Source organism: Anguilla anguilla, chromosome 1 (genome assembly GCF_013347855.1).
Source record: "Anguilla anguilla isolate fAngAng1 chromosome 1, fAngAng1.pri, whole genome shotgun sequence".
Lineage (NCBI taxonomy): Eukaryota > Metazoa > Chordata > Actinopteri > Anguilliformes > Anguillidae > Anguilla > Anguilla anguilla.
Window position 1 is genome coordinate 50,921,317 of NC_049201.1, and position 25,624 is coordinate 50,946,940.

The 25,624-nt window shown below is 40.5% G+C and overlaps 1 protein-coding gene across 28 annotated transcripts in view; it reads left to right on the top strand.

Annotated features, from left to right (window-relative positions):
- The window catches only part of LOC118227443 (plectin-like), a 191,827-nt gene that overhangs the window by 111,308 nt on the left and 54,895 nt on the right, over positions 1–25,624 (top strand). For 4 of the 28 annotated variants that reach the window (XM_035418014.1, XM_035418034.1, XM_035418056.1 and 1 more), the window contains exon 1: positions 22,398–22,942. The exons of 17 other annotated variants lie outside the window; for them this stretch is intronic. In XM_035418014.1, coding sequence (XP_035273905.1) covers positions 22,828–22,942 — 115 coding nt within the window. In that variant the 5' untranslated portion in view covers positions 22,398–22,827. Of the gene's footprint in view, positions 1–1,887; positions 1,994–3,885; positions 4,035–11,808; positions 12,097–22,397; positions 22,943–25,624 lie in introns of those variants that run through there. 7 more of the 28 variants (XM_035418114.1, XM_035418131.1, XM_035418025.1 and 4 more) reach the window with 5 other exon arrangements.

The following is a 25,624-nucleotide window of genomic DNA, read 5'->3' on the forward strand; positions in this document are numbered from 1 at the left end:
GTACCTGGTGACTTGCTGGAATGTAAATACAAGGCTGAAGGCCCATTCCTAAACCTTACCCAACATTATAAAATGCTCACAAACATCACAGCAGTGCTCTGATTGGGTTAACTGGTTTATTATCAGTTTAATGGACAGCAAGGTTGGCTGGAGAACATTTTTTTTCTTTTGTGGAGGGGGGGGAGGGCTTGGGGGGGATATATAAACAATGAGTTTGTTTATATTCATTTGTCTTACTTCCTGTAGAGGGAATAAATCAGGATGTGATGTAATGGACATTGTTCATGGATTCTAGTTGCAGTTTTTTAAAACATTTTCAGTTGTTCAATGTTAATAAAATCAACATGGTGTGTATGGCCACGTGCAGTTCACCAGTGCATTCCTACATTATTATTCACTGTTTAAAAACAGCTGTGGCCTTTAGTAAATGAATCTAAGAACTGTAATTTTCTATGTAGACATAGTCTGCTAGTTGATGGAATAGTGAAGCATGACAGAGAAGATGAGTTTGAAATTGTACACTGTCAACACTGTCATGTATAATAGCATGTGTGTGTTTTGATACACAGCCTTTAAAACGTGCTAAATTTAGGGGCTATTATGCTTTGCACAGGGTCCCAAAGGCAACAAGGGGCCTGCTGGGGGATTTTTGGATCTCGAATCACCCGAGCCACTTGGTCTCTCCATCTTTCTTGGAAAAAAACCCTCATATGGTCCTGGTGATTATAGAGTTAAACACAAAATTCCTGTCTGCGGAGTCACAAAGGCCCCAGCCAGCCATGATGTTTCCGCCGCAAAAATGAAATCAGAATTGAATCAAGCCTGATTATGCTGCATGCTCTCAAGCTTGCCTTAGTTTTTATAAAGCCCTTTTTCACGCGCACTTCTGTTTTTCATGAACACGCAGTTCTCCCCTGCAGTCATCTGGGATATGTTAACACTGGGTGCCAGTGTTTTTTTTTTTTTTTTCCCCAAAATAAAGATGTTCTGCGAGTAGAGAGAGCCCTACTGTGTTCTGAATGTATCGGCCATTTTCTGACACGTGGGTGGACTGGGGAGGGATCATTGTTTGATTTTAACACCAGGAACTACTAACTAGTACCACTACTTTTATGGAAAAACTTGAAGGATTTGTTGTCTGGTACTGTAGATATTTCCCCTTCACTATCAAAGGTGATTTCCTGTTTGTGCTAAAGGAAGTTTATGAGACGATGCAGTGACCAAATAAATTTTGTAACTTCTACAGCAGATGTATAACTGCTCAGACCATTGAAAAATGTGTATTTAGGTTATTTCTGCGTGCTATTGTATAATAATCTCTACATTTGGAAATGTTATGTCTGCTACCGTGTTGCTTATATACATCATTAATATCCTGTTGTAGAACTGCAGGCCGCAAGAGACTGATTTATTAATTGTTGAATGCTCGCTACTTCCAACCAAGCACTCTCCCTAAGTTTTAGTTCCTTATTGGACCTCTGTAAAGGGACAGATGATGCATGTCTCTTGACCCGAGTAAGGCCCGTGCTGATTGGTTCAGAATGCAACAAGTCCCCTCTGCAAGGTAGAAGGGTGACATCACCGCACGCGCACGGCCCCTCTGTGTTTTCAACCATGTTTGCGCCCCGGCTGTCCAGTGCAGCCAAGTGGACGCCAAACTGGTTTCATCAGCTTCCAACTGTGACGGTGTGACCATCTCGCCAGCCTTATATTTATATCCCTTTCAAACGCTAATGCCATCAGCCACCCCCCTCCCTTGCCCCCACCCACCCTCGGCTCATTGTGAGGGCACTGGGGAACAGGCTGACATATCCAAGCAGGAGGTTTGAGCTGTCAAAATTAAGGAGAGGGACAGATACCAGGCAGAGTCCAAACAAACGGTAGCCTCGTCTTTCTCCTCATTCCCTTGTTCCTGGCGGTCCGTGTCCTCCTCCTCCTTCTCCTCCTCCTCCTTCTCCTTACTGCTCCGCGGCCTCGATGAAGATCATACCCGGTAGGTGGGCGTTGTCCGCGCCTGGCTGTTTGTTGCTGGCACCACAGCGCATGTTGTAAAGTGTGTGTGTGTGTGTGTGTCTGGGAAAGCAGGAAGCACACATAGTGGCGACCTTCAGCAAGCTAGCCGGATTCTTTTCCATTTTTAAACCTGTCCACGCTGTGGCCAACTTGAATTACGTTTAATATGTGGTAACTTTTTTTCCATTTCTTTATTTGATGCCGCCATTCGTGACGGGCGCCGTCCCGTCCTCCATGTCTCCCAAGGTGACAATGTCCAAGATATTTGACTGGCATTTGTATGGGACAGGGCGTGTGTAAATGGGATTAATTTTGAGTATGGATTCTCTGTCCTCTGCACTGTAGTCCTCTGCTATGCTTTACACCTGGGAAAGGGCTATAAAATGCTCACACCTGTTTTGTTTTTAACAGAGCCAGGCACATTGGGGCTGAGCCTTCTGCTATCTTGTGATGAGAAATGTTGTTCAGGGTTTTAGAATGCTTCAGGGTAGAGGAACAGGGAAGGGGGGGGGGGGTAGGTGATGTTTGTTTGGACACAAGGGACTGCTGCGCTGAGCAAATTTAAGAGTTGTCATTGCTCAATGCAGTCTATAAATCCCACATCAAAGATGCAGGTGAGCAGTGTGGAGAGTGGCAGTGTGCACAGAGATACAAGGACAAATCACAGATCTCTTTCTGACAATAAAAATGGAGAAAATAACAGGGTGCATGGAACACAAAATATTGTTTTACAAGATATTTATTGGTGTCAAAATTACATTAATACATTTGGGTGTGTGTGTGTGTGTGACATTTATCCAAGTATCACTGCAGAGAAACAAACAACCTTCGACCTGAGAGAAAAGCAAACACAAAAGCAAGCAAAGGAATGTTTGGTTTGGGCACCGTTTATTTTCTGAAATTCCTCATTCCTAGGATATACGTGTAAATACTTTGATAGAAGTACCATCTATAAAAACGTGTATATGGCTTTGTTTATTTGGTATTCATTTTTTTTAAAGGCTGGGTGGGTTTGTGTAGAAGAGAGCTAATTAGCTAGACGTGAAATATAATCTGATAAAGACTGATAGCCTGACAGCCTGGCAACGAGTTTAAATATTCTCTGGAAGATGGAGAGGGCGGTGAAAGAAATCCAACACAAGGAAACAATTACAGTACTTAAAAAAAGGAAAGAGCATTTGGAACACTGCTGCCCAGGGAGAGAGCAAGAGAGAGCCTGAAACATGCAGTACAGTATATGAAGAATATAAATATGAATACTTCAAAAAAATATGTATGTCTGAAAACTGAGCAGAATGCAAGGCAGAGGTGATGGCTGAAAATGTAGACGTTACAATAGTTACAAAGGCTGCGTAGTGTTTACTTTTTGGCTGTGTGTGCGCGTGTATGTAGGTGAGCGTGCGTGTGTCTGTATGCGTGAGCCTGTGTGCACTCATATTGTTTGCATAACAGGGTCTCTGCCAAAGCACAAAGAGTAGCCCTATGATAAGTTGCCTGCTGGTTAAAGAAATATAAAGTATATGTGTTGTTTTCTTTTTTGCGAAGACTCGTATCTGTCAGCGCTAGGCTTAAGTGTGGCAGGCTTCAATGAGACATAGTGGGAAGGAATAAAAAATACAGAAGAAACGACTGAGTCGTATATGGAAAGAAAAGAGAGGAAGACGGTGAGGGAGAGCGTAGAAGGAGAGAGGGTGGGAGGGAGGAGAGCTTTTCGAGAGTGAAGCGTCCGGGGAAAAAAAGGCAGGGGTTACTCTTTCGCCGTCCGCTCGTGCAGTCAGGAGCAGTTTTACCGCGGTCTTTTTTTTTTTTTTTAAAGTCCCGTCCACACCCACACCCCCCTTCCCTCCCCTTACCCCCTCCCCTCCCACCTGTCCGTTCGCCGGCGCTTCCAGGCTTATCTTGTTTCCTAATGTCGGCGAGCCCCCCAGAAAACGTTTTCCCAACCCTGGTGGTTTTTGGACACGTTGTAACCTTGTTCGTTGTCTGGTGCTTAAGAAAACGAAGGCGGCAGATCAGCGAAGGTAAGACGCGAAATTAACATTATAAGAATATGTGTAAAGGGCTGTCATGGGAAAATGTACTAACCTTTTTCAGACACAGAAGGCTTGCGTCGCCTCTGTTTTTATTCCACTTTCTGCCTTGCTTCCTTCACTCTCGACTTACGCGTCTCTCACTCTCTCCCTCGCTCTCTCTCTCTCACGAACTTTTTTTTCTCTCCGCACACATGGTTGTCAGGTTAACCCCGTAATTGCTGGTTGCAGTGACTCGATGGGCTTGCAGCTTGCTGACAAAATTTTGTAATATTGGGTAGGACTGCCCATAACCTGTTTAATAATTAATGCATTTTTACATATTTTTGTAGACATAAAATTGCTGGGCTGTTAATTATTATGTGATCATACGTAAATGTATTTTAAACCCTGTTTTGATGTATTTATTGAGTATGCATGGCTGTTGAAATTCATGGTAATTTACAGTGCAGAGGGCACTTGTTTGATTATTAAATAGAATAATGTTGTCACAGAAAACAGATGTTGACACACAATGTTGCTGTTTGATTGAATCATCCCTTCAGTGAATGAACGTTTTCAAACATTTGTTGCATTTACCTGAAAATTAGTGCTTCCATTGACTTATATATGTAATTATGTAAATAAGCTCTCACTGTGTCATATCAGAGCAGTATAACCTTGGGGTGTTCTTGTCAGGGTTGTATCCCAATGATTGAAATGCATGACCTTTCAGTTGCAAACCTTTAGGTGTCATTGTGATCTGAATGCCATAGGATTCACACGAGTGACTGTTCTCAGATGTCATCTGCCTGTGCCAAGATGCTAATGTACAGTGTGTTAACTTAGGAAAATGAAATAAAAATATAACAGCATACATTTAAAGATACATAAACACATTTATTTATATGACAATATATTTTAGTCATCTTCATATACAATTGCATTCATATATTATACATACATTTTGGAACATATGAATAACATTTGCATTATATTTTAGCATGCAATTAAAATATGTTCTTGAAACTTGAATGATTTTTTGGTAAGGATGATACATACAAATGTGTAGCACAGACATTTGTCAGCCTACATACAGAAAATATTTGTGGCTGCAAATGATTTTCTTTAATTAGTCTTTGTGGCACTCCTTCGGTTCTGCACCCTAGATGGCATTCTTCCTCAACCTGTCACACTCGTCTGTTGAGGTCATGTTCTGTCACACACCCAACATTTACATTCGCAGGTTACACTGTGCTCTGAGGAGAGATTAAAAATGAATAGCAGGCTTGTTAAGTACAAGCGCCTTGCTGTTATCTTTGCATTCAGTCTGCCATTGGGCCAGGTGTGTCACATGATGTACATAGACCAATCTGCAAAGAGAAAGCATTGTGAGTGAAGAGAATGGCAACAGTGCCTTGGTTTTTGATGAAGTGTCGCCATGTCACGTATCCTGTAAAGCTCAACTGAATAAGCATTGAGATGGTTCCACCCTGAGAAACCTGACATTTCAGAATTCCAGAGTGATCGAGGAATCCACAGGTGTGGTCAAGAATCTTACCTGTGCTGGTGGTTCAGGGTGGATTGGAAAGATGTGAGTGAGATGAAGGAAGTAAGAATATCCAAGCATAAATATGTATATGTGTGGATTGTGTATTCTCATAATGATAGCTCACCTGCTGCAGAATCTTTATACAGCGGGTGTATACATCATAACTTTAGTTTTGTGCTGGAAAGGTTTTTTATGGCTTTATCTAAAGATGATTGTGCATAAATTCGTTGCAGCCATGTATAAGCCCACACCCTTCCCGTGGACATACAAAAATATATGACATTTATATGGAACCCTTACAAAAATGGAAAATGTCCAATAATGGAAATATCTGTGTCATATAATCAAGAATTCTTGATGGCCAAATTTACAAATTATTGTTGCTTTCAGATTTTTAATTGTTTAAAAATACATTGCTCTTATATATTTTCTGGAAAATATATTTTCTGAAGAAATACCAAATATTTTTGATATATTTAAATATATTCCATGGTTCTTAGGGCACTACTGGTATGCCATTATTTATTCTTGTTCATGCATGTAATTTTGTGGTTTATAATTAACATATAAAAAGAGTACCTGTTTGAAAATAAACGCTAAATTATTTTTGCTGTGGCAGCAATCACAATATACTGTAAAACATTTAGCAAATATAGTTCATATATTGTTTGTCATAAACCATAGAGTCAGTCAAAAAGAGTGGTAATTATTCTGGACTACAAACTAAATTGGCTTCCACGTCAAAGGCTAAGGATAAAATAAGAAAATATCTATGGTACTTCCATTGTTTCCATGTATATCTACAGGCAAGCTGAGGGTTAATGAATGCATCAAATTTCCCATGGGTATATTTAAGCTCTCTGCGTGTAGGCCCGGAGTCTGGTCACAGCTGCTAAATGTCAGTGGCTCTGTCCAGACTGATGTATGTTTATTCTTGCCCAACTCTGATCGGCTCCTTATCCATTATATGGTCACACAGGAAGTTAGAATGGTGGCAACAAAATACAGTACTCCTATCCACCTTACATATGACCCTTGACCCTAACCGGAAATCAGTGAATGCATTTTGTAATGGCAGCTAACAGGTATCAAATAATTGAATCCTAAAAATCTTTCTGCCTTGCTGACTAGCGAAAGTTAGCTGTCAAATTACATAGGGCTAGTTAGCCAGAGCTGTTTGGTTTTTTTAGCTACCAATTTGTTGACTGTAGCTATACAAGATGCGAAAATAACTAGCAGTTAGGTTAACTGGACAGATCCAGAGATGAACATCTATTCAGTTGCTGAGACACCATTTCATTGTGATCACATACTTGAACTGGATCATAATAGTTTGTCTCCAAGAAACTGAGATGCAAGGTAGGTGCTGCTAATGTAGCTACCTAGTTTGCCAGTTTTTGTGTTTATAATGCATAACATCATGGGATGACTAGGATAGGAAGAAGATGAGGGGAAAGACCGAACAGCAATCCACTTTTAACCACTGTTCCTAAAAGCTCCTTCCCAAAACAGGAAACTATCATAAAAAGTGATGACACTAAGCAGACTCTGCCCACTTCCAACAAAGATGATACAGGACTACTGAACAATATGTACTCCCAACTAAAGTTGCCAGACGGTTTTGGACCAGAATGTCTGGTTTTAAAATACATTGTCCAGTTGTGGTTTTTGGTCCCATACCTGTACAAAATATTACATTATAATAATTACAATCTAATGTCCAGTCTGAGTGATTGATAGAAAAAAATTTGTATCTGTTTTCACCTCCGTTTTGATAGCTCATAATCAACAAGGGTTGCTATAATATCTTTGTTATTTTCTCCACTTTTGTTATTGTCTTGCATCATTAATTTTAACTTGACACATCTAGATTACATTTTTTTTCTTAGGGTGCTCCACAACCACCTTGAGATCATTTTAAAGGCTAGATACAGTGAGTAGTCTACAGTTCACAAAGAAAGCATTTCCAGTGGCAGTTGTACAAACTGGGAATGAGTACACAAAAAAAAATGCTGCTCTCACATTTCTGTCAAAAATAAGGTAATCGGATGGAAAAATTTCACAATGACTTAATTAAATTGGTTTGGAGTATCACTGAATCAACAAAACCTTCATAAAATTCCATAGTGTATATGAAAATGGAAATATTTATGTTTCCTGTTGAATATTATATGCAGCATATTTGCACATATTTGTTTGTATAGTCCCTAAATTGGGCCTTTGTGTTTTAAAACCTAATTTGTGATAGCTTCTTGTATTTTCCCATTGGTATTTAAGATGTCTCTGAAAAAGTGTTTCTATATGGGATACATGTTCAGTTCAACAGAATATCCTCTGCATGTGTTCACATTCCGAACTAAAAAAGAGGCTCCAGACGGCGAGTGTAGAGGTTGCATAAGATGGCGTGAGGTGGTATTTTGTGCGTGCAGGCCCTAGACAGGGCAGGCTTGCCACCCATCAGCAGTTTAAATTGGACGCACGGGGTTCCTTTGGCTGAGCGGGAGACGGGACTCAACCTTCCGAGAGGACACCCCATGTTGCGTGGATAGAACCGCAACATTAGATTCCCAGTGGATCCAAGTCTCTCAGAAGGCTGGTTTCACTGTTATTTGGCATGGTTTTTATGGTTCCTGGAATTCAAAACTATTTCCCTTACTCTTTTATTACTGTCACTGAAAATGGAAAGTATTTATTTATTTGGCCCTTGACCGGAGATCTTACAGCACCTAATTTTAAGGTGACTCTTGAAAATGTTTGCGGGGAGATGGTATACTTTATGAGAAAGTGCTTTATTGGACTTTTGTGGCACACAGCGAGTTGCCATAGGTAGCCTTTTGTTTTACTGGAGCATAAATACTTGGTATGTCCAAAAATCGTTTTTCCTCTGGGTGTGTTTTCACAAAGAACGTCAGGGCCCCTTTAAGCGTTTTGCTGTCTTTCAACTCAATGACAGTAATGCATGGAACAGAGTCTAACAGGCTTCCTTTCTAGGGGGCAACTGAGGAAGCACTCCACACTCCGGTCTTTTCTGTGTTATGACTCAGATCTCACTCAAACCAGGCCTGCTTCTAATCTGCAGCCAAAACATGTTCTTTATATCATAAAAAAAACATAATAGTTAATTCAAAGGGATACATCGGCAACGTAATGTGTTTTGAAAAATAATGAAGCGTTAGCTATGTTAATCTTGTATAACCAGTTTCCAGGGGTTTCAGGCAAGCTTCCTCCTTGGCTATTACTATATAACGAGCTTAACTGTAGGTTTAACTGATAAATTCAAATCAGTCCAGCAGTGCAGTGCTACGCTAGGGGTTTTCTTTCTTCACCATTCATAAAGCTGTCTCTTTAGACAAAGCAAAAATGAATTATTCTGCCGTTTTTTCAACTACGCAACTGTGCTATATAAACACACCTTCAAATGTAGTGCGAATATCAGATTTCGTGTAATCCTCTTCAGAACCAAATAATAGTAACGCTTATGGCCTGAGGAAATTTAGCATGCATCCAACTCCTAATTATTATGTTCATTCACCTCCTTTTGAAACCTGAACAGGTCAGGTAACTATGATCTGTGTACATTTTATGGTTGATACATTTTGAATTTGCCAATAACAAATAAAAAAAAATAATCTTCTTTGAAAGGGTATCTATCAAGTGTAACAGAATTGCTAACTGTTTATACAGTACTGTATGAGTGGTTTTCTGACTCACGGACATGAGTCAAACTTCTGGCAAAGAGTTTTTAAGTGGAACAAATTTGTCTCTGTAGCCACATGAGGCGGAAACCAATAGCAGCTCTAAACATGGCACAGTCATTCAGAATCTCTCAACATTTCCTTTAGATTCAGGCCAATATATGCAGACAGCCATAAACCTGTGACATATCCCCTATTCGACTTGACATAAACACTGTATATTGTTGCTGTCCATGCAGTCAGACTTAATAAGAATAAATGATTTTCCTTGATTTGATTTAACTCACAAATACCATTAAATACATATATGTTTTCATCTGTGTGCATATATGCGGAGTCTGAAATGTATAACTTTTTCTATTTAAAGAATTGAATATAATCCCCAGCATAAATGCCAAGTTGGAAATGCCAATCGCAGTAAATACTCTATAACGAAGACAATTTTATAAATGATCCGCTTCTCCAACTGAAGGCTTACTCTGCATTCCTCACTCTGTAAACCTGCATACCTTTTAAAGGCACAACAGTGGTAGAGTGACCGAGGGCCAAGCAGGTGCACTTAGCACTTTAGTGAATGTGAATGGCAAAGTACCGAGTCGCAGGAAAGTAGGACACGTTGTGAATCTGTGGGGCAAAGGTCAGCCCAGGGGAAGGAATGTGCTCCCGAAAGTGGAGAGGGTCTCACATTAGGCTGTATATAACCCTTTAATCAGGTCCCGGAATCAGCTTCGGTCCACCGTAAATAAGCAGCAGACGACACATGGGGAAGAGAGTGAGGACACGCCTAGGGGTAGGCCAGTGAATTATTGCTCAAGTAGATTGGGGGTGCAAACCCAGTAATGCTGGAGTGAAATGCTTTCATCCAGAAAGTGGGTTGTTGCCTCTACTTCTCTGTTTGTTGCTGTTAAAGACCATGGTCTGGGGGACTGACTTGCAAGCAACTCCCTGTGTTGTCAAAACATTAATGGGACTGAATGACATGTCAGTGTTCCACGTGAACAAATACGAAAGGGACAAACTTCTGAGCATACTTCATGTATGGCATTTTCATGGCCATAGTTTCATGCAAGCATGCAAGGGGAGCTTTTGGCGGGACCATATATAGGTTGTTATATGTCTTAGAAACAAACAAGGAGGATAAAATCTTAGTATAAGAATAACATCAGCATGGAATTGTTTAGGAGGAAGTGACAATAACAACAATATTATGCCGTGTTGATAAAAGATCATCAATTTGATTGGAGTTGACTGCTGATGATTTGAGTTTTTAATCAGCAGTTCCTGCATTGTATGTTGGCATGTTACACGTAGAATGTCAAATAAGATCCCTGAGACTAGTTTATTTGACCGATTGACTGATTTAAAGAGAATTTATGGTCGATTTGCTTGTCATGTATGTGATGGAATGTAACTTAAGAGGTAAATACCTGTGGATTTCTCAAGAAGTTGCAGACAGGTTCTATAATTACAGGACTAATCCTCCCATTGAAAACAAAGTCACTGGGGAGGATACCATCAGATAAGAAGCTCAACTATGCCCAACACATGAGAAAGTGCTCAAAAATCTGGCACACCCTGCTCCAGACACTTCTATATTTCACATGTAAAACTGCAAAATGCATCAGAATAGTATACATTATGTAGTGTACAATGCTGAAAAAGACACGGCAAAGAGTTTTGTATGGAAATTATGTTCCTTGAATTTGTTTAATAAAATAGCGGGTTCTACTAAACACCAACACTTTTTTTTATTTTTTATTTTTTTTAAATTACTGCATACATAGTATTTTGTCCATGGGCATATTGAAGTTTTGCAGATGTTTGTCTGAAGGTTGATTTAAGAAATTGGTGGCAAGGCTTGTAATATTATTGATATCAATTTGGACTCATTGTGACTCATGAAAAATACATCATTTTTGGTTGCATTTACAGTTTCAGGTTTATATTTGAAAATATGTATGTAAATATAAATTCAATTTAATTGCAAGTAAACCATTATTTTTTTTAATCGAATTCACAGAACAACTGGTGGCAATAATTAAACTGGGACATTCAAAAGTGGATTCATTAAATCTTGTCAGTGGAAATATTGCAGGAATGGGGACTGATGTTTGTTTGAATCAACACATTAAGTAAACGCGTTGAAAGTAAACGCAAAAACATTAGTGCGTGCAACCCTCCGCCGAGCTGCCACCGTGCTTCAAAACTACATTTCAACCACCGATGTCTCGTAACCATGCTTTGAAAAGTCTACTTTTCATTCTGATAAATTGTAGGCTGTCCACATTGGTTACAAATAAGGAAAACAAAAAACTGGCTTTCTGTTTCTGAAACGCTATAAGTAGGCTACTGGAAGATGAAACGGGCTGTCATTGGACTTGGAAATAGCAGCAACACGAATCAACTTACGGGCGCTGTCTTTTTAATTCCGGCTGGGAGGCATTGAGTCGGTTCTTATTCTTTAGTGCTATAACGGACTATAAAGGGGCAGGGCTTTCGGAAGCGAAAGAAAATTGACCGTCTGCAATTGGATACGGTTCCATGTTTTTTTCGCGCTCCCAAATGTCGAACAGCTTGGGAGGAGAGCGAGCGCGAGACTGAATAGCCATACCTCCTCGAAGCGAGTTTACTACGAAAGAGCGTGTTTCTCAACTCGCCTAGTCTAACTTTCAGGAGATGGCGACGGGCACCCCCGATGTTCCCAGCGGCGCAGCGTCCTGGTATTCCAAATTTAACTGCGAAATACTGTGTGAACGGGAAAACTATCTAAATGAAATCAACAGCGGAGAAAGGAGCGCTTTTTTATACAACAAAATGTGTTGTGCAGGTGAGTTGCCGGACTCTCGAAATGGTGTGGAGGAGGGGTTTAAACAAGTAGGCGTTCACCAGATCGGGTTTAACCATTTGAGGGAATTTATAAGGAAGCGCGACAGCACATTTGTAGTCTTACCCATGAATAAATTCTTAAATGTATGTATAACATCAGCTGGTAAACATTTTAAAATATCTTAAAGATGACACGCCTCTTAAATAGGCTCTCACACATGGTAGAATTTAAGAACGCTTTTGTGATTTTATGTAGTAAATACAGATTAAATGTTTTTAATGTGACTTGATTAAACATATACGGATTTACAGAAAACTGAGACAACCGTATGTGGTATACTTAATGGTAATTATGCTTAGCGTTCAATAATTATGTTCGATTGATATGGGAGGGGTACTATTAAAATGAATTATTTCCAGATCTTTATCTTCATACGAATTTCCACTTCAACCTACCATGCACATTTTATGTATTTTGAGTGAGTGTGTGTGTGTGTGTGAGAGAGAGAGAGAGATTTCACGTAGTAATAATCATCAAACTTGGACATGTTTATGTACACAAATGTGATTATCATTGCATCCAGCTGACTTCAATCCAATCTGTGTTTCAGTAAATATTTAAAGTAGAACAGAAAGTTGGTCCTCTCTCACAGACATCACAAATGAGTTCCATCCGTGGACCATGGTTTTGGCAGGGGAATTACCCCCAGAGTGGGACTTTTGATGTCAGGAAAATCCACATGAACTTAAGCCAGCTAAATCCAAGACAACTGTAGTCTTGGAGACTAAACTGTCTGTAGTAGCTGCAGTTTAGATATCACAACAGTGTTTACACTTAATATAATAGGCTATAGATTACTGTCCAGCATATATGGATGATGGAAAATTATTTAGTTTCTCAAGTTGTGAGTTTATACATCAACACAGTACGTTTAATCTTAATTTAGGTTGCACCATATTCAAGTTCATTGAGTCAAGATTGTGTAATTTTATTTCATTTCTTAAAGAAACAAATGAAATATACTGCTAAATCTAAATACCATGTTCAAATAGCAAGTAGGCCTTAACAGTTTGTATTTCACAATTATTACACTATATTTCAGTATATAAATATATTTATTAATAACCTCCCTGTAAATTGATAGACTTACATTAATAATTAGCCTGCTTTAATTTAACCAAATGTTCATAATGTCCAAACAATACATTACTATTACCTGAAGTTGGTGTGTTGAATTCTTTTTGAAACACTTTTAGTAACTTACACTGGTGTTTAGCGTGTCATCAGAGCATTTTAACATTGTGCTTATTGTAAGTATGATGCTAATAGAATTATTATTATTATTTTTAAATTGAATTTACAATAAAAGGGACATTGCTTTGTGAACAATTGGCTGGGTATGCTTACCTTACTTGGGGCTCCCCCTAGTGGCAACCCTCCTCACCTGCATCTCTAAGGGCTAAGGAAATTAACATACCTGTCACGTTCAATTTCATTGTCTGCCAAATTGCTTTTCCACAATATTATTTATTTTATTTTTTTTTTACCACTTTTCTATACTGTGGCAGTTTAGATACACAAATATTTGTAAGATAATCTTAATTGAGTTATTATGTTATTTTGTTTATTTTAGTGGAACAGAATGTGTAGAATTGGAGTTTATTTGGCTACATTTAGGCTACCGGTGGCATTTGTCTTCAAAGGAAGTAAGGTTAGATTGAGACTGCTGCATCGGGATTCCATCAAGCTCAGGAAATACAAGGTGGCGGCAGCTCTGTCCCCTGGGCAGTCGAGCATCACAAGGTTTGGCTGAGCACTTGTGGTCCAGACCACAGCATCTAAAATTACACAAATGAGTAAGACTGATGTGCTTGCTGCTGTAGCTACTGTGTGTTTGGTCTGTTGCCATAGAAACCCTTCTCACATTTCCCTTTTCCACATTGGTACAGGCTATTAAATATCAAGCTTCAATACTGAACATAGACCGAACAGATGTAAAATATAACATTCAAGAAAGAACTGAAGGATAGTTCTGGTCTTCAAAAATGCAGTGAAAAATTTTTTTTTTTTTTCAATTTTCAGGATTTGGACAAGCGAATGACTGTATAGCCACTCTTACTGGTAACTGGAGTTACAGATTTTGCATGCAGTATCAAATTAGTTTTGCTTGTTTATGCTAATATGCTGTAACATCTTGCTTACCTGAAACTCAGCCCAGTACATACATTGTGTCCTGCCACATTAAATACGTGTGAGCCATCTTGCTGTGTGTCACAGTCTCCAGCAGAGGGAGACAGCTTATTGAGCAAATTGAGTTCATTCTTCCTTTGATTCTACAGGTATGTGCAAGTGGAATGAAAGTGGTTTCAGATCTTGGGATTTCCACACTGATTCCAAGTTTCCATTTTTATATTCAGCAACCAAAATGAATGTACTGTAATTATGAGTGGTGAAAATGGTAGTAATAGCTTCATTATGTTAATAAAACTTTGAAATCACGAGCCGTTCTGTATGAAAGCAATTTAAGATCTTAATGTTCATGATAAATGTCTTCATTGAAAACCTTGACTTAAGGTAAAAATTCATGGAAAGAAATTCATATTTGAATTGGACCAATTTGCGAGTGAAAAAGTCTGTTTTGACGTGATACAGTTTATGCTCTCAAAAAAAAGCAGCACTTAAACTGCATTCACCAAACACAGTTTTCTCTCTGTCTAAAACATTTAAACCCAGAAACACATTATAACGGTTGGCACTGTGTTAACATGATCATTGGAGTTTGCTTCCTGCGTAAGCATATACCAAAACATCCACAGAACAGCCTTGCACACATGCAAGGGCAATGTGCATGTGCCAGCCAGCGCCCGGGGGTCCAAGTTCTTATCGCAGGCTTTCCGGGCGTAGCCTCTCATGGTCCAGTGCCACTTCTCCTCCATGCAGACTCTGAGATATTGTGTAGGTGTGTGTGTGCAGTATTTTTTCTTTTTCTTTTTCTTTTTTTAAGTTGTATAATAACATTCCTATCCACGGGCGGGGCAGCCTGCCTCCACACGCTCCCACACGCACGGGTCCTGTGCGCGAGAGGACAGGAGGTTCCTTGGGGAGATGGCTCCCCCTGTCTGAAGGGATGGGCAGGCGGCCACGCCCTGGCAGGAATGAGCAGAATAACAGCGCTCTTCTGCCTCCCGGGCTTTCCTAATAAAACCTACGGTGACATCTTTCTTTTCCTTTTCTGTCCCCGGCTTTGTTTTCTTAAGAAAAAAAGGCATTCCTCTTGATCACTGTGCCAGAAATCTGAGGATCATGTTTCCAAACCCTTCTTTTATGTTCAGTCCACAAGTATGCTCCAAAAACATGAAAGACACTTTTTTTTAACAGACCAAGATTTTCCTGTCTGATTAAAGGAAGTAAACCAGTCATGTCTTATTTTCGCAATTAGATGCCACATGTGACTGGAATGTTCTGAATGCATGGCTTAGATTGGCATAATTGGTCTTGTTGGCCAGGTAAGTAATAGATCACCTGGTGCACTTTATTCTAAGAAGTCATTCATGGGTCAGCCAAAAAGGGGGATACGTGATGTGAAGACAAAGAATCATACCCAATAACTTTATGTCAGAAGGATAAGCCATAGTTATATTAAAGTGACCTCATCAGACAGCCATAGGCAGGGCTGGAGTGTGGCCTTAAAGATTAGATGGTCTCTCTCCTGTTTACAGGTGGGCCCAAGTTACTGCTTTCTCTTCCACTCTGAGAACAAGGCCCAAACACCTTATCCCTCTCCTAACACCTGTTATGTCAGTTTATCCGGCAGTGTTGTGTTTGTTATTCTTTGGTATAACAGCTATGTGTAGTGGCTGGAGAGCTGACTAAATGGATGGGGAGAGAGGTTGCCTGAGTTATAAAGCAGTTGTTTGTTAGCAAGTTAGCAAGTAAAAGACTTTCGGGAACAAGGAAAACTCACATGTCAGCAGATATCAGCTGCGATTTAACAAGAACGTCCACCAGGGATCTTCCCAACCTGGGACGTGACTAGTGACAGTGTCGCAACTTGCAGTCAAGCCCTTAGCCACCTCATTAAATCAAATAGTGTCTTGTTTGAATCAATTATCTCTATGCTTATCTACTCACTTCTGAGTGTTAATGAAGTTAAGGCAGTGGTAACCAGCCACGTTCCTGGAGATCTACTGTTCTGTTGGTTTTCAGTCAACCCTAAGATAGTACATTCAACACCTAGAGGTCTTGTTGAGCTGCAAATTAGTCGAATGAGGTGTGACAAATTAGGGTTAAAAAAGAAAACCAACAAGATTGTACATCTCTAGGAGTTGTTTACCACTGATTTTAGTATAGCTGGAAAAATCTACTGGGTTGTCAAAGTTCAGTAGACCATCTCTTTTTTATTGTTTTTACATTATCTACTTGCTTAGAAAATTCCCCTTGTTCAGAGACTTACAGTTCTATGTACACTTCATTAATGGAGCTGGACTGTTGCTGAAACTGTTCTGGTTAGGTGCTTGGCCAAGGGTCCAGTGGCAGTGCCTACTGTATGTGGGATTTGACACTGCAACATAAATCACAATATTACTAGTTGAGTTCATTTGGAGATTGATGCTCTCTAGAGCTGTGGGTTTACATTTCTTTGTTATTTGTTGTATATTTTCAGAATGATTTGTACTACCCCTTTTGGCTTTTCCACTTTGTGGAACATGAGTGGAAATTGCCACTATTAAACTTACAGGCAAACTGAAAAAGATTACTGTGGATACATTGGGATTAATTTGGTACATATCCTGTTTCAAACATACAAGATGTTCTTGGCAGACTTGCATGGAGGAGCCCAACTCCACCTGCCCCCCCTCCCCGGTCAGTGTATAGAGAGCAGCCGGATTCTCTTGGGGAAATACCAGGATTCCGGAATGTCTGTACAGGCTGTGAGCAGACACTGTGTCTCGTAGCATACATGGCTAACCCCCATTATACGCATACAGTGAAAAAGCTGATAAAATGGGGAAAAATAAGATGCATGTGTATAATTTAGTGTGCTACATGCAATATAACACATCAGTGCTGTCTTTCTGTTTTGCAATGAAACGGTGCAGCATCTGCTTAGGGAGAAGGAGGGGTTCTGTGTGGCCTTATAATGAGCAGTTGCAGATTGTATAATAATATGCCTTTTTTGGGTCTCCAGAGAAACCCTATGGTGACTCAGTTTTTCTGAGTTTCCCAGCTGAACTTGGCTCCGCCACATTACCTCAGCCGGGCTGCCCATGGCTCACGCTGCACTGAGACTTTTCTCAAGATGTTGCTCGCCGGGTGGTGGAAAAAAAAGGGACAGCTCCTCGGTGTTCACGAACATGCGGGACTGTAGCTGCAATTGGAGGGGAAAAGCCCTTGAATTGGTGCATTATGCACTCAGCTGTCAGAGTCATAGTCAGAGACATCTTTGGGAAATATAAAGGTGTTGAGCTGGTGGTAGTCTGAGGAGCGGGATCCAAGTCGACTAACTAAAGGACTTGCGGTCTTTTTCTTAAGCTCTTCATCTTTAACAGCTCATTTACAGAGAGTTGCTGGTGGCAGGATCTAAGGATTTGCAGCCATTAATTTGAAAATCTGAAGCTTTCCATTGCCAACCACATGACATTTGGTTTGGTCTGAAAAAAGATATTTTCCAAAGGTCTTCTACAGGAAGACTTACTGTAGAAGACCTTTGGAAAATATCTTTTTTCAGACTTTTCACCTATGGTCCTAAATTGTGGATTTAATGAGTCGTGAAGGATTTTAAAAAAATGGTTGGGGAAAAAGCCTTTCTATGACTTCGGGGTGCTGCTTGAGTGAATTACTGTACACATCAGCAAACTTTCCAGGTGGAAACATTGCTAATACTGTAGTCGTAAACTGTAGGGACTGAATTTTGAAGGTTCAACTGAAAATCTACTGTGACGTCTGTTATTTTAAATAAGATCCCTGCTTCATGAAAACAGCACAGAAAAATGATTTTAGAGTTAGATAATCCTATTCCACAACCTGGCTCTGCTCCCCATTCTCTCTGAGGGAAAGAAGTTTAACTTGGTCATTCAGCATGTATTTTCAATTGAAATATGATATTTCAAATTGAATAGGTCAGTGAGATTCCTTAAAATGACTGAAGTTAATATACAAATGCAATGAGTTATTCATTTTCAATGTTAAGAAAAGTCACCGAAATGGCTGTGAAATACCATGAATCCATAAATGCTTATGCTGAATATAAGCGATGGAACGTCCAGCCAAACTCATTCCCTGACTTTTGGTTTCTCACAGATACACCTCACATTGCCCTGTAAACAAGCCTTCAAGCTATGGAACAGTGCAAAGCCCATTTGATGACCAGAGGAACAGAGGGCTGATATTTGTGGGACAACATTAGATGTGGGTGCTGTAAAAAGCTAGGAAAGGGCAGCCTGGTTTCTCCCTGTGACAGCGGCTAGGAATGGGAGCTGTAATGATAGAGGGCTAATGAGAGGTCTAACTGAGGAAGGCTATCTGTAGTAGTATGTAGTATGGAGACACTGAGCATTCACACCTTAACCCAACCTTCTGCTGTTTGGAGCTTCAGAGAGGGGAACTGGGGTGGTGCTAACAGATATTCACCTTAAGGCCTGGGGTCACAGGGCTCTTAGAGATAATATCCAACACCAGCGGGGTTTTTTTCTCCCTCTCTGCACAACAAGAACCATATTCGAGAGATTAGCTCTAGGGCAAGCTTTTGAAATCTGTACAGTTGAGCATTGGCTTCAGAAGGATTTACTGCTTTAGCTGCATTGTAACATGTCACTTTTTCAATTAACTTTTGTTGCTTTTTTTGTCATCCAGTTTATCAACTTATTTCCTCCCACAATGACATACACTGTCAGGGAGTATGAATGCCTCTATCATTTTTTTAACATTTTTTTTTTACTTAAGACTTAAGATTTTAATGGGAATCGTCTCATCAGAGAAGACTCTGTTCTGACTTGCAACCTGTAGGTTTAACATATGAAGGGAAAATATTTGAATTAACCTCAAGGACACATTCCTTTCAGTAGGACATCACATGGTCATGTCCTCTCAAGGAGCTGACTCCCTTGGCAGTGAGCTTACACCTTTACTGGGCGTGTTTTACAGTGCACAGACATCCTGCTGTAATTTAATACTAATCATGCTCATATATTAATTCTGCCTCTTGCTTCATTTTCTTTGCATTCTTCACTCCATTTTGCTATTTTAAATGAATTAACCCTCTAAAGCCTACAAATAAGTTCATTTATTTTCCATTTTTCATGCTTTGGAAAGAGAAACTGTCCTTTTCTTCTGTTTAACAACTAAATATCTGTGTCAGCAATAGTTTCTCATTCTGTGGTATGTAAGTGCTCAATCCTCTGTGACACACATCAGGTATTTGAAGTCTCTGCATGTGTATTCCCGCTAATGATCCTGTTGCGGTTAAAGTGTTCTTTTTTCCACTGGAGAAAAAGCCCTGCCCATCCCTAATTCCTTCACCTGCCCAGACATTGTATGGAACTACAACACTATTACCTAAGGTGTGTCTCCCATGTCAGTGAAGCTGTAGTTTAACAGAAGGTACATCTCTGTCTTTCGGTGGATGTGTTGTTCCCACTGCTTCAAGTCCAAACAGGCAGCCGCTGAACATGTCTGTATTTTCTCTATATTGCTTCAGCTCTATTTAATGATGGACATTTGAGTGTTTTCTTCTGTGATTTTGCTTGCTATAAGTAACTCCTAGGTCAAAGAGGCCTTCAAAACATAAAACAGGATTCCTGAATACAACCCCTAGTTCATCTGTACAAGTGGCCCCTGTTGTTTCATGTTGCTAATTATGAATTCACTTTGAACAAGGGTTGGAAAATGCAGTGTTTTTATTGATTGTCTCGCTTACAGGACATTTTTCATGTTCTCGTTTATACCGTTGCATGAGTAATGAATAATTTCAGTTTAACATCTGAGAGTAAAATGACGGTGACCCAGCCTGCTGTACTCTGGTTGCAACCCCCAGTTCCCTAATAACTATTTCACATGAATACCAATACCCTTGGTGCGGAAGCTTTAAAGTGTATTGACCCCATGTGTATCAGGAAATGAGACTCTGAACAATTGAAGGGCTTTTTCCTCAGTGGCTCAGTGAAGAGAAATCGTAGGATGCTTTACAGATCTCATAGATTTCCTTTCAGATCGGAGATCGCTATCAACATTCTGTTTCCACCTTCAGTAGCTTTTGTACCAGTGCCATAGAATGGTCTACTGCATTGTGTGGTGACCGCGGCAGAGCAGTTAAATCCCACCTATCCATGGAGCTCACCAATCTCCGTGCCCCCTCCGGTTTCGCTCTTGTTCCACTCTTTGAACAGATAAATAATGAAATCTTGGCTGCTGGCTCTATTGCGGATCATAAATGGATTAAAAATGTTGGATGCCTTCTGTTTCAGTGTTCAATAACTACAGTAAATGAAAGACCAAAGAAGCCACCAGCCACCTGCTAGAACAAACCTTCCTGTGAGCTCCGCGTGCAGATTGAATTTATCTTTAATTTCTAAGGTAATGGCAAGTAGCTAGCTAGTGTAATCCATTTGCTATTATAGACAGTTAGCTAGCTATATATTCAGGATATCTATATCTAATTCTGAAGATGAATGAACATGCTGCTATCGTTTCTTCTGTTGAATTTTAACCATAGTTTACATAAAGATACTCTAATGCAATTTGCCTACACTAGTCTAATATCAGCTGCTCTATTTCACTAATATCCAACTTACTAGCTGTATAGTTAGATTCCCTAATACGTGTCACATTTGGTACTCCAAAAAAATCCCTTCTATGTTCTCTAAGTATCCAACATAATAGGCAAATGGGTGGTTGCGTAATCTAAGTGCTACAAGTTGCTGAAAAAAGTGAGAAGCCACTATAGTAATGTTGTCAAGGTGTTGCATGAAGCGAGACTACCTGTATTTGCAGTACGACTGTAATTTCATAAAAATGTTTATGCTTGCACAATTTATTCTTAGTATTGAAACATTATCTAGCCTGCCTCCCCTAAACATCTGCACTACACACATACGTTGACTTTGTTAATTTAACTAACGGACCTTCCTTTCTCCTTATGGCCTAAACCTATTTCCTCTTTTGGTCTTCCTCAGAGAACAATGGAAGCTTAAATGTGGCTGTTGTTGTTTTTTTTGCACTTGCCAACACTGCTTCTCGCCACTGAGAATGGTGGTGGCAAAACTGGCAGCCAAAACCGAAAATAGCACCTCGGAAATGAGAGAATGGCCTATTTTGGAGGTCTAATCTTCCTGACAGCTCCTCGTTCTGACAGTAGGTTATGAGTCTCAGTCTAGCGATGGCTTGGTTATGGGGAAGGTTGTGTGGTGCCAGCAGGGGTTGTGTATACTAGCATATAAATGTTTTTATTTTATTTTTATTAAACCCTGAACAACTCAGATCTTGATCTGGAAGCCATGGCACATTAAGGGATTCTGTTCTTAAGACTGTACATGTAACCTCTTGCAGCCTTATCAGTGAGGTTGTGTGGTTAAGGATCCTGGCCTGTGATGTAAAGGTTTCTGAGGGAAAGCTGTGGCAGAGCAAGCCTGAGCACTTGCCCTGAATTTCTTCATGTTGATATCCAGCCCTGGCAAAGAGTGCAGTATTGTATCATGTGATATTGTACAAGATACAAGTTATAGAATAAAGTCCTGGGTAAGACTGCTTTCTGAGTGTGTACTGTACACTAACAAGAAGCATTTTAATTGCATTTTTATTATAGCATATTCTTATTATTGTATATAGTAGTACGGTCAAGATACATGCCCTTTTGCAGTTAAAAGAAGTGTTTTGTCTAGTCTTGCTGTAATGTGGGAACATTACTGTGTCATGCCTATCAGTTTGCGTACTCAGTCGGTGATTCAGTTACCATTTCCCATCCCCAGCGGGAGAGAAGGGGGATTCTGTGGAATTTGGTGACAGGGTAATGATTAAGCACATTTGGGGCTGATAAGATGGCAAAGATGGAAGGTTACATGCTGTATACATAGTGCCGGCCCTCAGACACATTCGCTGAAGCCTCATTAGAAGTATAAGATTTTGATGTCTTGTGTGGGCGCAGGGAGCGTCTCGCGTGCCAGTGCAGAACTTCCTGTGGCATGTGCCCGCATCACACAGGCTGCCACGCTTGTATGGTGACTCAGGCTGAGGAAGTGGGTTGGGCTGGGAGGAGCCGGTGGGGGAGTAGGTTGTTCTTCAGGCAACTTTGTTCCTCCACACCTTACCGGCACACTCCCAGCCCCACTCACTCACTCCCTCCCTCTCCACTGACCACACCTAGATGACGAAGAGAGAGGGAGGAGCCCTACACCGCCAGGATGTCCTCCAGTATACACACACACACATAGAATGTGCACATCAGTCCAAGGCAGGCCCAGACTTTGTAGCTCGCAGGCATCATTCAGCGAGAAGAAGAGAAAAAAGGGAGAAAAGAAGGGCAGAGCCACGAAAGAGGAGAAGAGAGAAATTATAGGTTAAGCGGCTACCGAGGGCTCGACACACCCACATGACTGCGTGCTTTTGCTCGTCTTGCAGCAGCAACTGAGTGGACTGGGAAAAAGAAGAAGCATTTATAATATCAGTCTTGTTTTCAAAAGCTGCTGGAGAGAAACAGAGGAGCTTATTGATTTACATTAGCAGCAAGCAGATTGCAGCATGTCTGCCCAGCAGAAATATAGGAACTATTCCTCAGGTAGCCTTGGGAGGGACAGGACCCCCTCGGACGAGGCGTATTACCTGGGCATGTTGAAGGCCACAGACGAGAGAAAAGGTATGACTGTGTTCTTTGCTTATGTCAGAGTGTAGCAGGGGCAAACTTTTGCATTTAGAGAGGACGGTTAAGCCCTTGAGAGGCTTAGCCTCAAAGAGGCTTTTTGTGTCTGTCTGAAAGAGAAGTGCCCTTGGGCGAGTGAGTGAATGAAGTGCTCTGAGCTGCACTCTGTGGTTAAGATGTTTTTTGGTGAGAGTCAGTGTGCTGCTTTCAGTTTTTTTTTTTTTTTCTGAAGAAGAACAGTACTTTATAATGACGAGCTATCCTGATTTACAGATTTTCAACCATACATACATATTTGCTGAGAACTAAAGTTTTCCATGGTATCCATGTCCGTGGTGCTTTTGATGTATTTTTTAACCATGTGTCATGCTGCACTGGGTGCTGGGCTTCAGAAGTTTTTACGAAATGACTGGAGAATGAGAGTCGTAACTTACGCTGTCAGCCTCTGTCCGCTTCCTGCTGCTGTCCTAAATCATCTGCGCTTGTGCAGCCCTATCGTTCTGGGACAGTTTGACTTGATGAATTGATTTGGCCAATTTACGACACTGTTGGGTGTACATATAGTTTGGGGAAACAACATGGAAAAATAGTTTCTTGAAGGTTGTTATTACTAGAATGAGAAATGTCACAGCTCACTGGGTCTGAGTCCCTGCCCTGCACCCCTGCATGCTGTGGGTTACTTAGAAGGGCACTCCCCTTTACAGAACGTGCAAGTATTTTAGACGCTTCTTATTGGCTAGTGACCTCCTCTTTTACAGTGAGGAATGAATGGATGACAGCCAATGAAAACAGACTGAGCGCTTGTGCTGTTTTGACATGATGTGCATACAGCAGAACAATATGTTGTACTGTAAATATGCACAGCTGTATGCACCAACTAAATGCATTTTCCTAACTCTAAAATGTCTTTTTTTTAGTATCAAAGCATACCCGTACAGGTTTCAAAAAGGCAAATTATGCATTTTCTGTGGTTTAAATCAAATGGTTATATATGCATTTTATCCCCACATGTGAATGATAGCTACAGGTTTTGACATTTGCCTGTTGTGTCCATATGGTTTATGGTTAACCTTACTGAAGAGCGAAACCAGACTGCATCAGCGGAAGTCTGTCTGTTTCTGAAACCTCTGTATTTTGTTACTGCAGCTTACTTTTCTTGTGTTCAAAAGTAATCTCTCCATTTAAGAAATGTCTGCCATAAATCCCATTTTCTTAGGCAGGAATTAAATAGATCAGCAGAAACCTGAGCAGGGTTTCCTTATTAATGTTATGGAAATGTCAAACAATTCAGTTTTCATACTTCCACGGGGGGGAGAGCAGTTCAATTCTATGGAGTACCCAAACCACCTTCTATTCAATTATCATGGGAGAGCAATCAGCAGACTTCTGCAATACCTGTGTGCGCTAAAGCTATTTGTGTTGCTCAATTGCAGTGATTGCTTTTTGTTGCTAATGCGTTTGCACTGTGGTACTAGTGGTGATACCTGATACTACACCTCTGACCCCGTTTGAAAGGGTATGATTATAGAAGAAAGAGTCAGACTGCTTAAAGACAACACTGCATTTTCGTGTTTATTGGATTGGGAATCAACAGTTGTTATGTCACTGATTTTCAAACGTTTTCAATGTTTTCAGGAGGATGCCTCTGACCTCTGTGGACGGGTCAGCACAAGGGTCAGTAGTGCAGGCCCTCCTGGTTGACCTTTCATTTGGTAAGGGGGGTTGTGTTTAAAAAACAGGCTCCACCTGACTGGCAAACAAGAACCCAGGCGCTCAGTGTTCCAATTAGCGTATAGTATATTGATGAAGCGGTTCAAAGTTCATTGGACTTCCCCTCTGTCATTACCGTGACAACGTGATATCATAACAGAAGTCCTGAAGTCGCCCATCCATAAGCATAGTGACTCATTGACCACCTGAACACAGTCAACTATTTTCGATTTCTGGGCGTCACCAGAAGGAGTAGTTCTGCTTCTGCATCTTGTGTCACACTAACACATCTTTTATCTAGCCAGTGGGCTATTAATGATCACAGGTACTGTCGGTCTAACATGATTCAAGTGATCATGTTGCAATCGTACTAGCACAGGATCAGCCTGCTTTAACCCTGTCCTTTGCCTTGTAGTTACCCCAATTACTTTCTGTCCCAGCTCATCGAGTTCTGATGAAATTACACTCCCTGCCCCTCCCATCTCACTGTGTTTTCTGCTGCCTTTAGTACACCCTAAGGGTAGGTGTAGAAAAGAAAGTTTTTTTGAGGTGACATGCCAGTTGTCTATGCTGCTGCCTTGTAGGTGTATGTGGAACAACATAGTGAGTCCAAACAAACACTTTTCATGGGACTTTCTATGTAGCATTTAGATTCTTTTAACAACTTTTTGGCTGGACCGCAACAGTGTGGCCAGCCCTACAAACTCAAATGTCTGTGACTGACTGAGTAAGTGACTGAGTGAGTGATGAGTGACTAAGTGAAGTTACACCATTGGTCGGCTGAGTTATGAAGTCACACCATCGGTCGGCCGGATCACGTGTGTTAGGTCCAGCCATATACTAGGTTTTAACCTGGTCTTGTTTCAGAAAGTGTCAGTTTAAAGCCGAGCTCCAATTAGATACATTAAAACATTTTCTAAGCTACTGAGAACAGCCCAACCACTGAGAGTTCTTGTCTTATGATAGCCC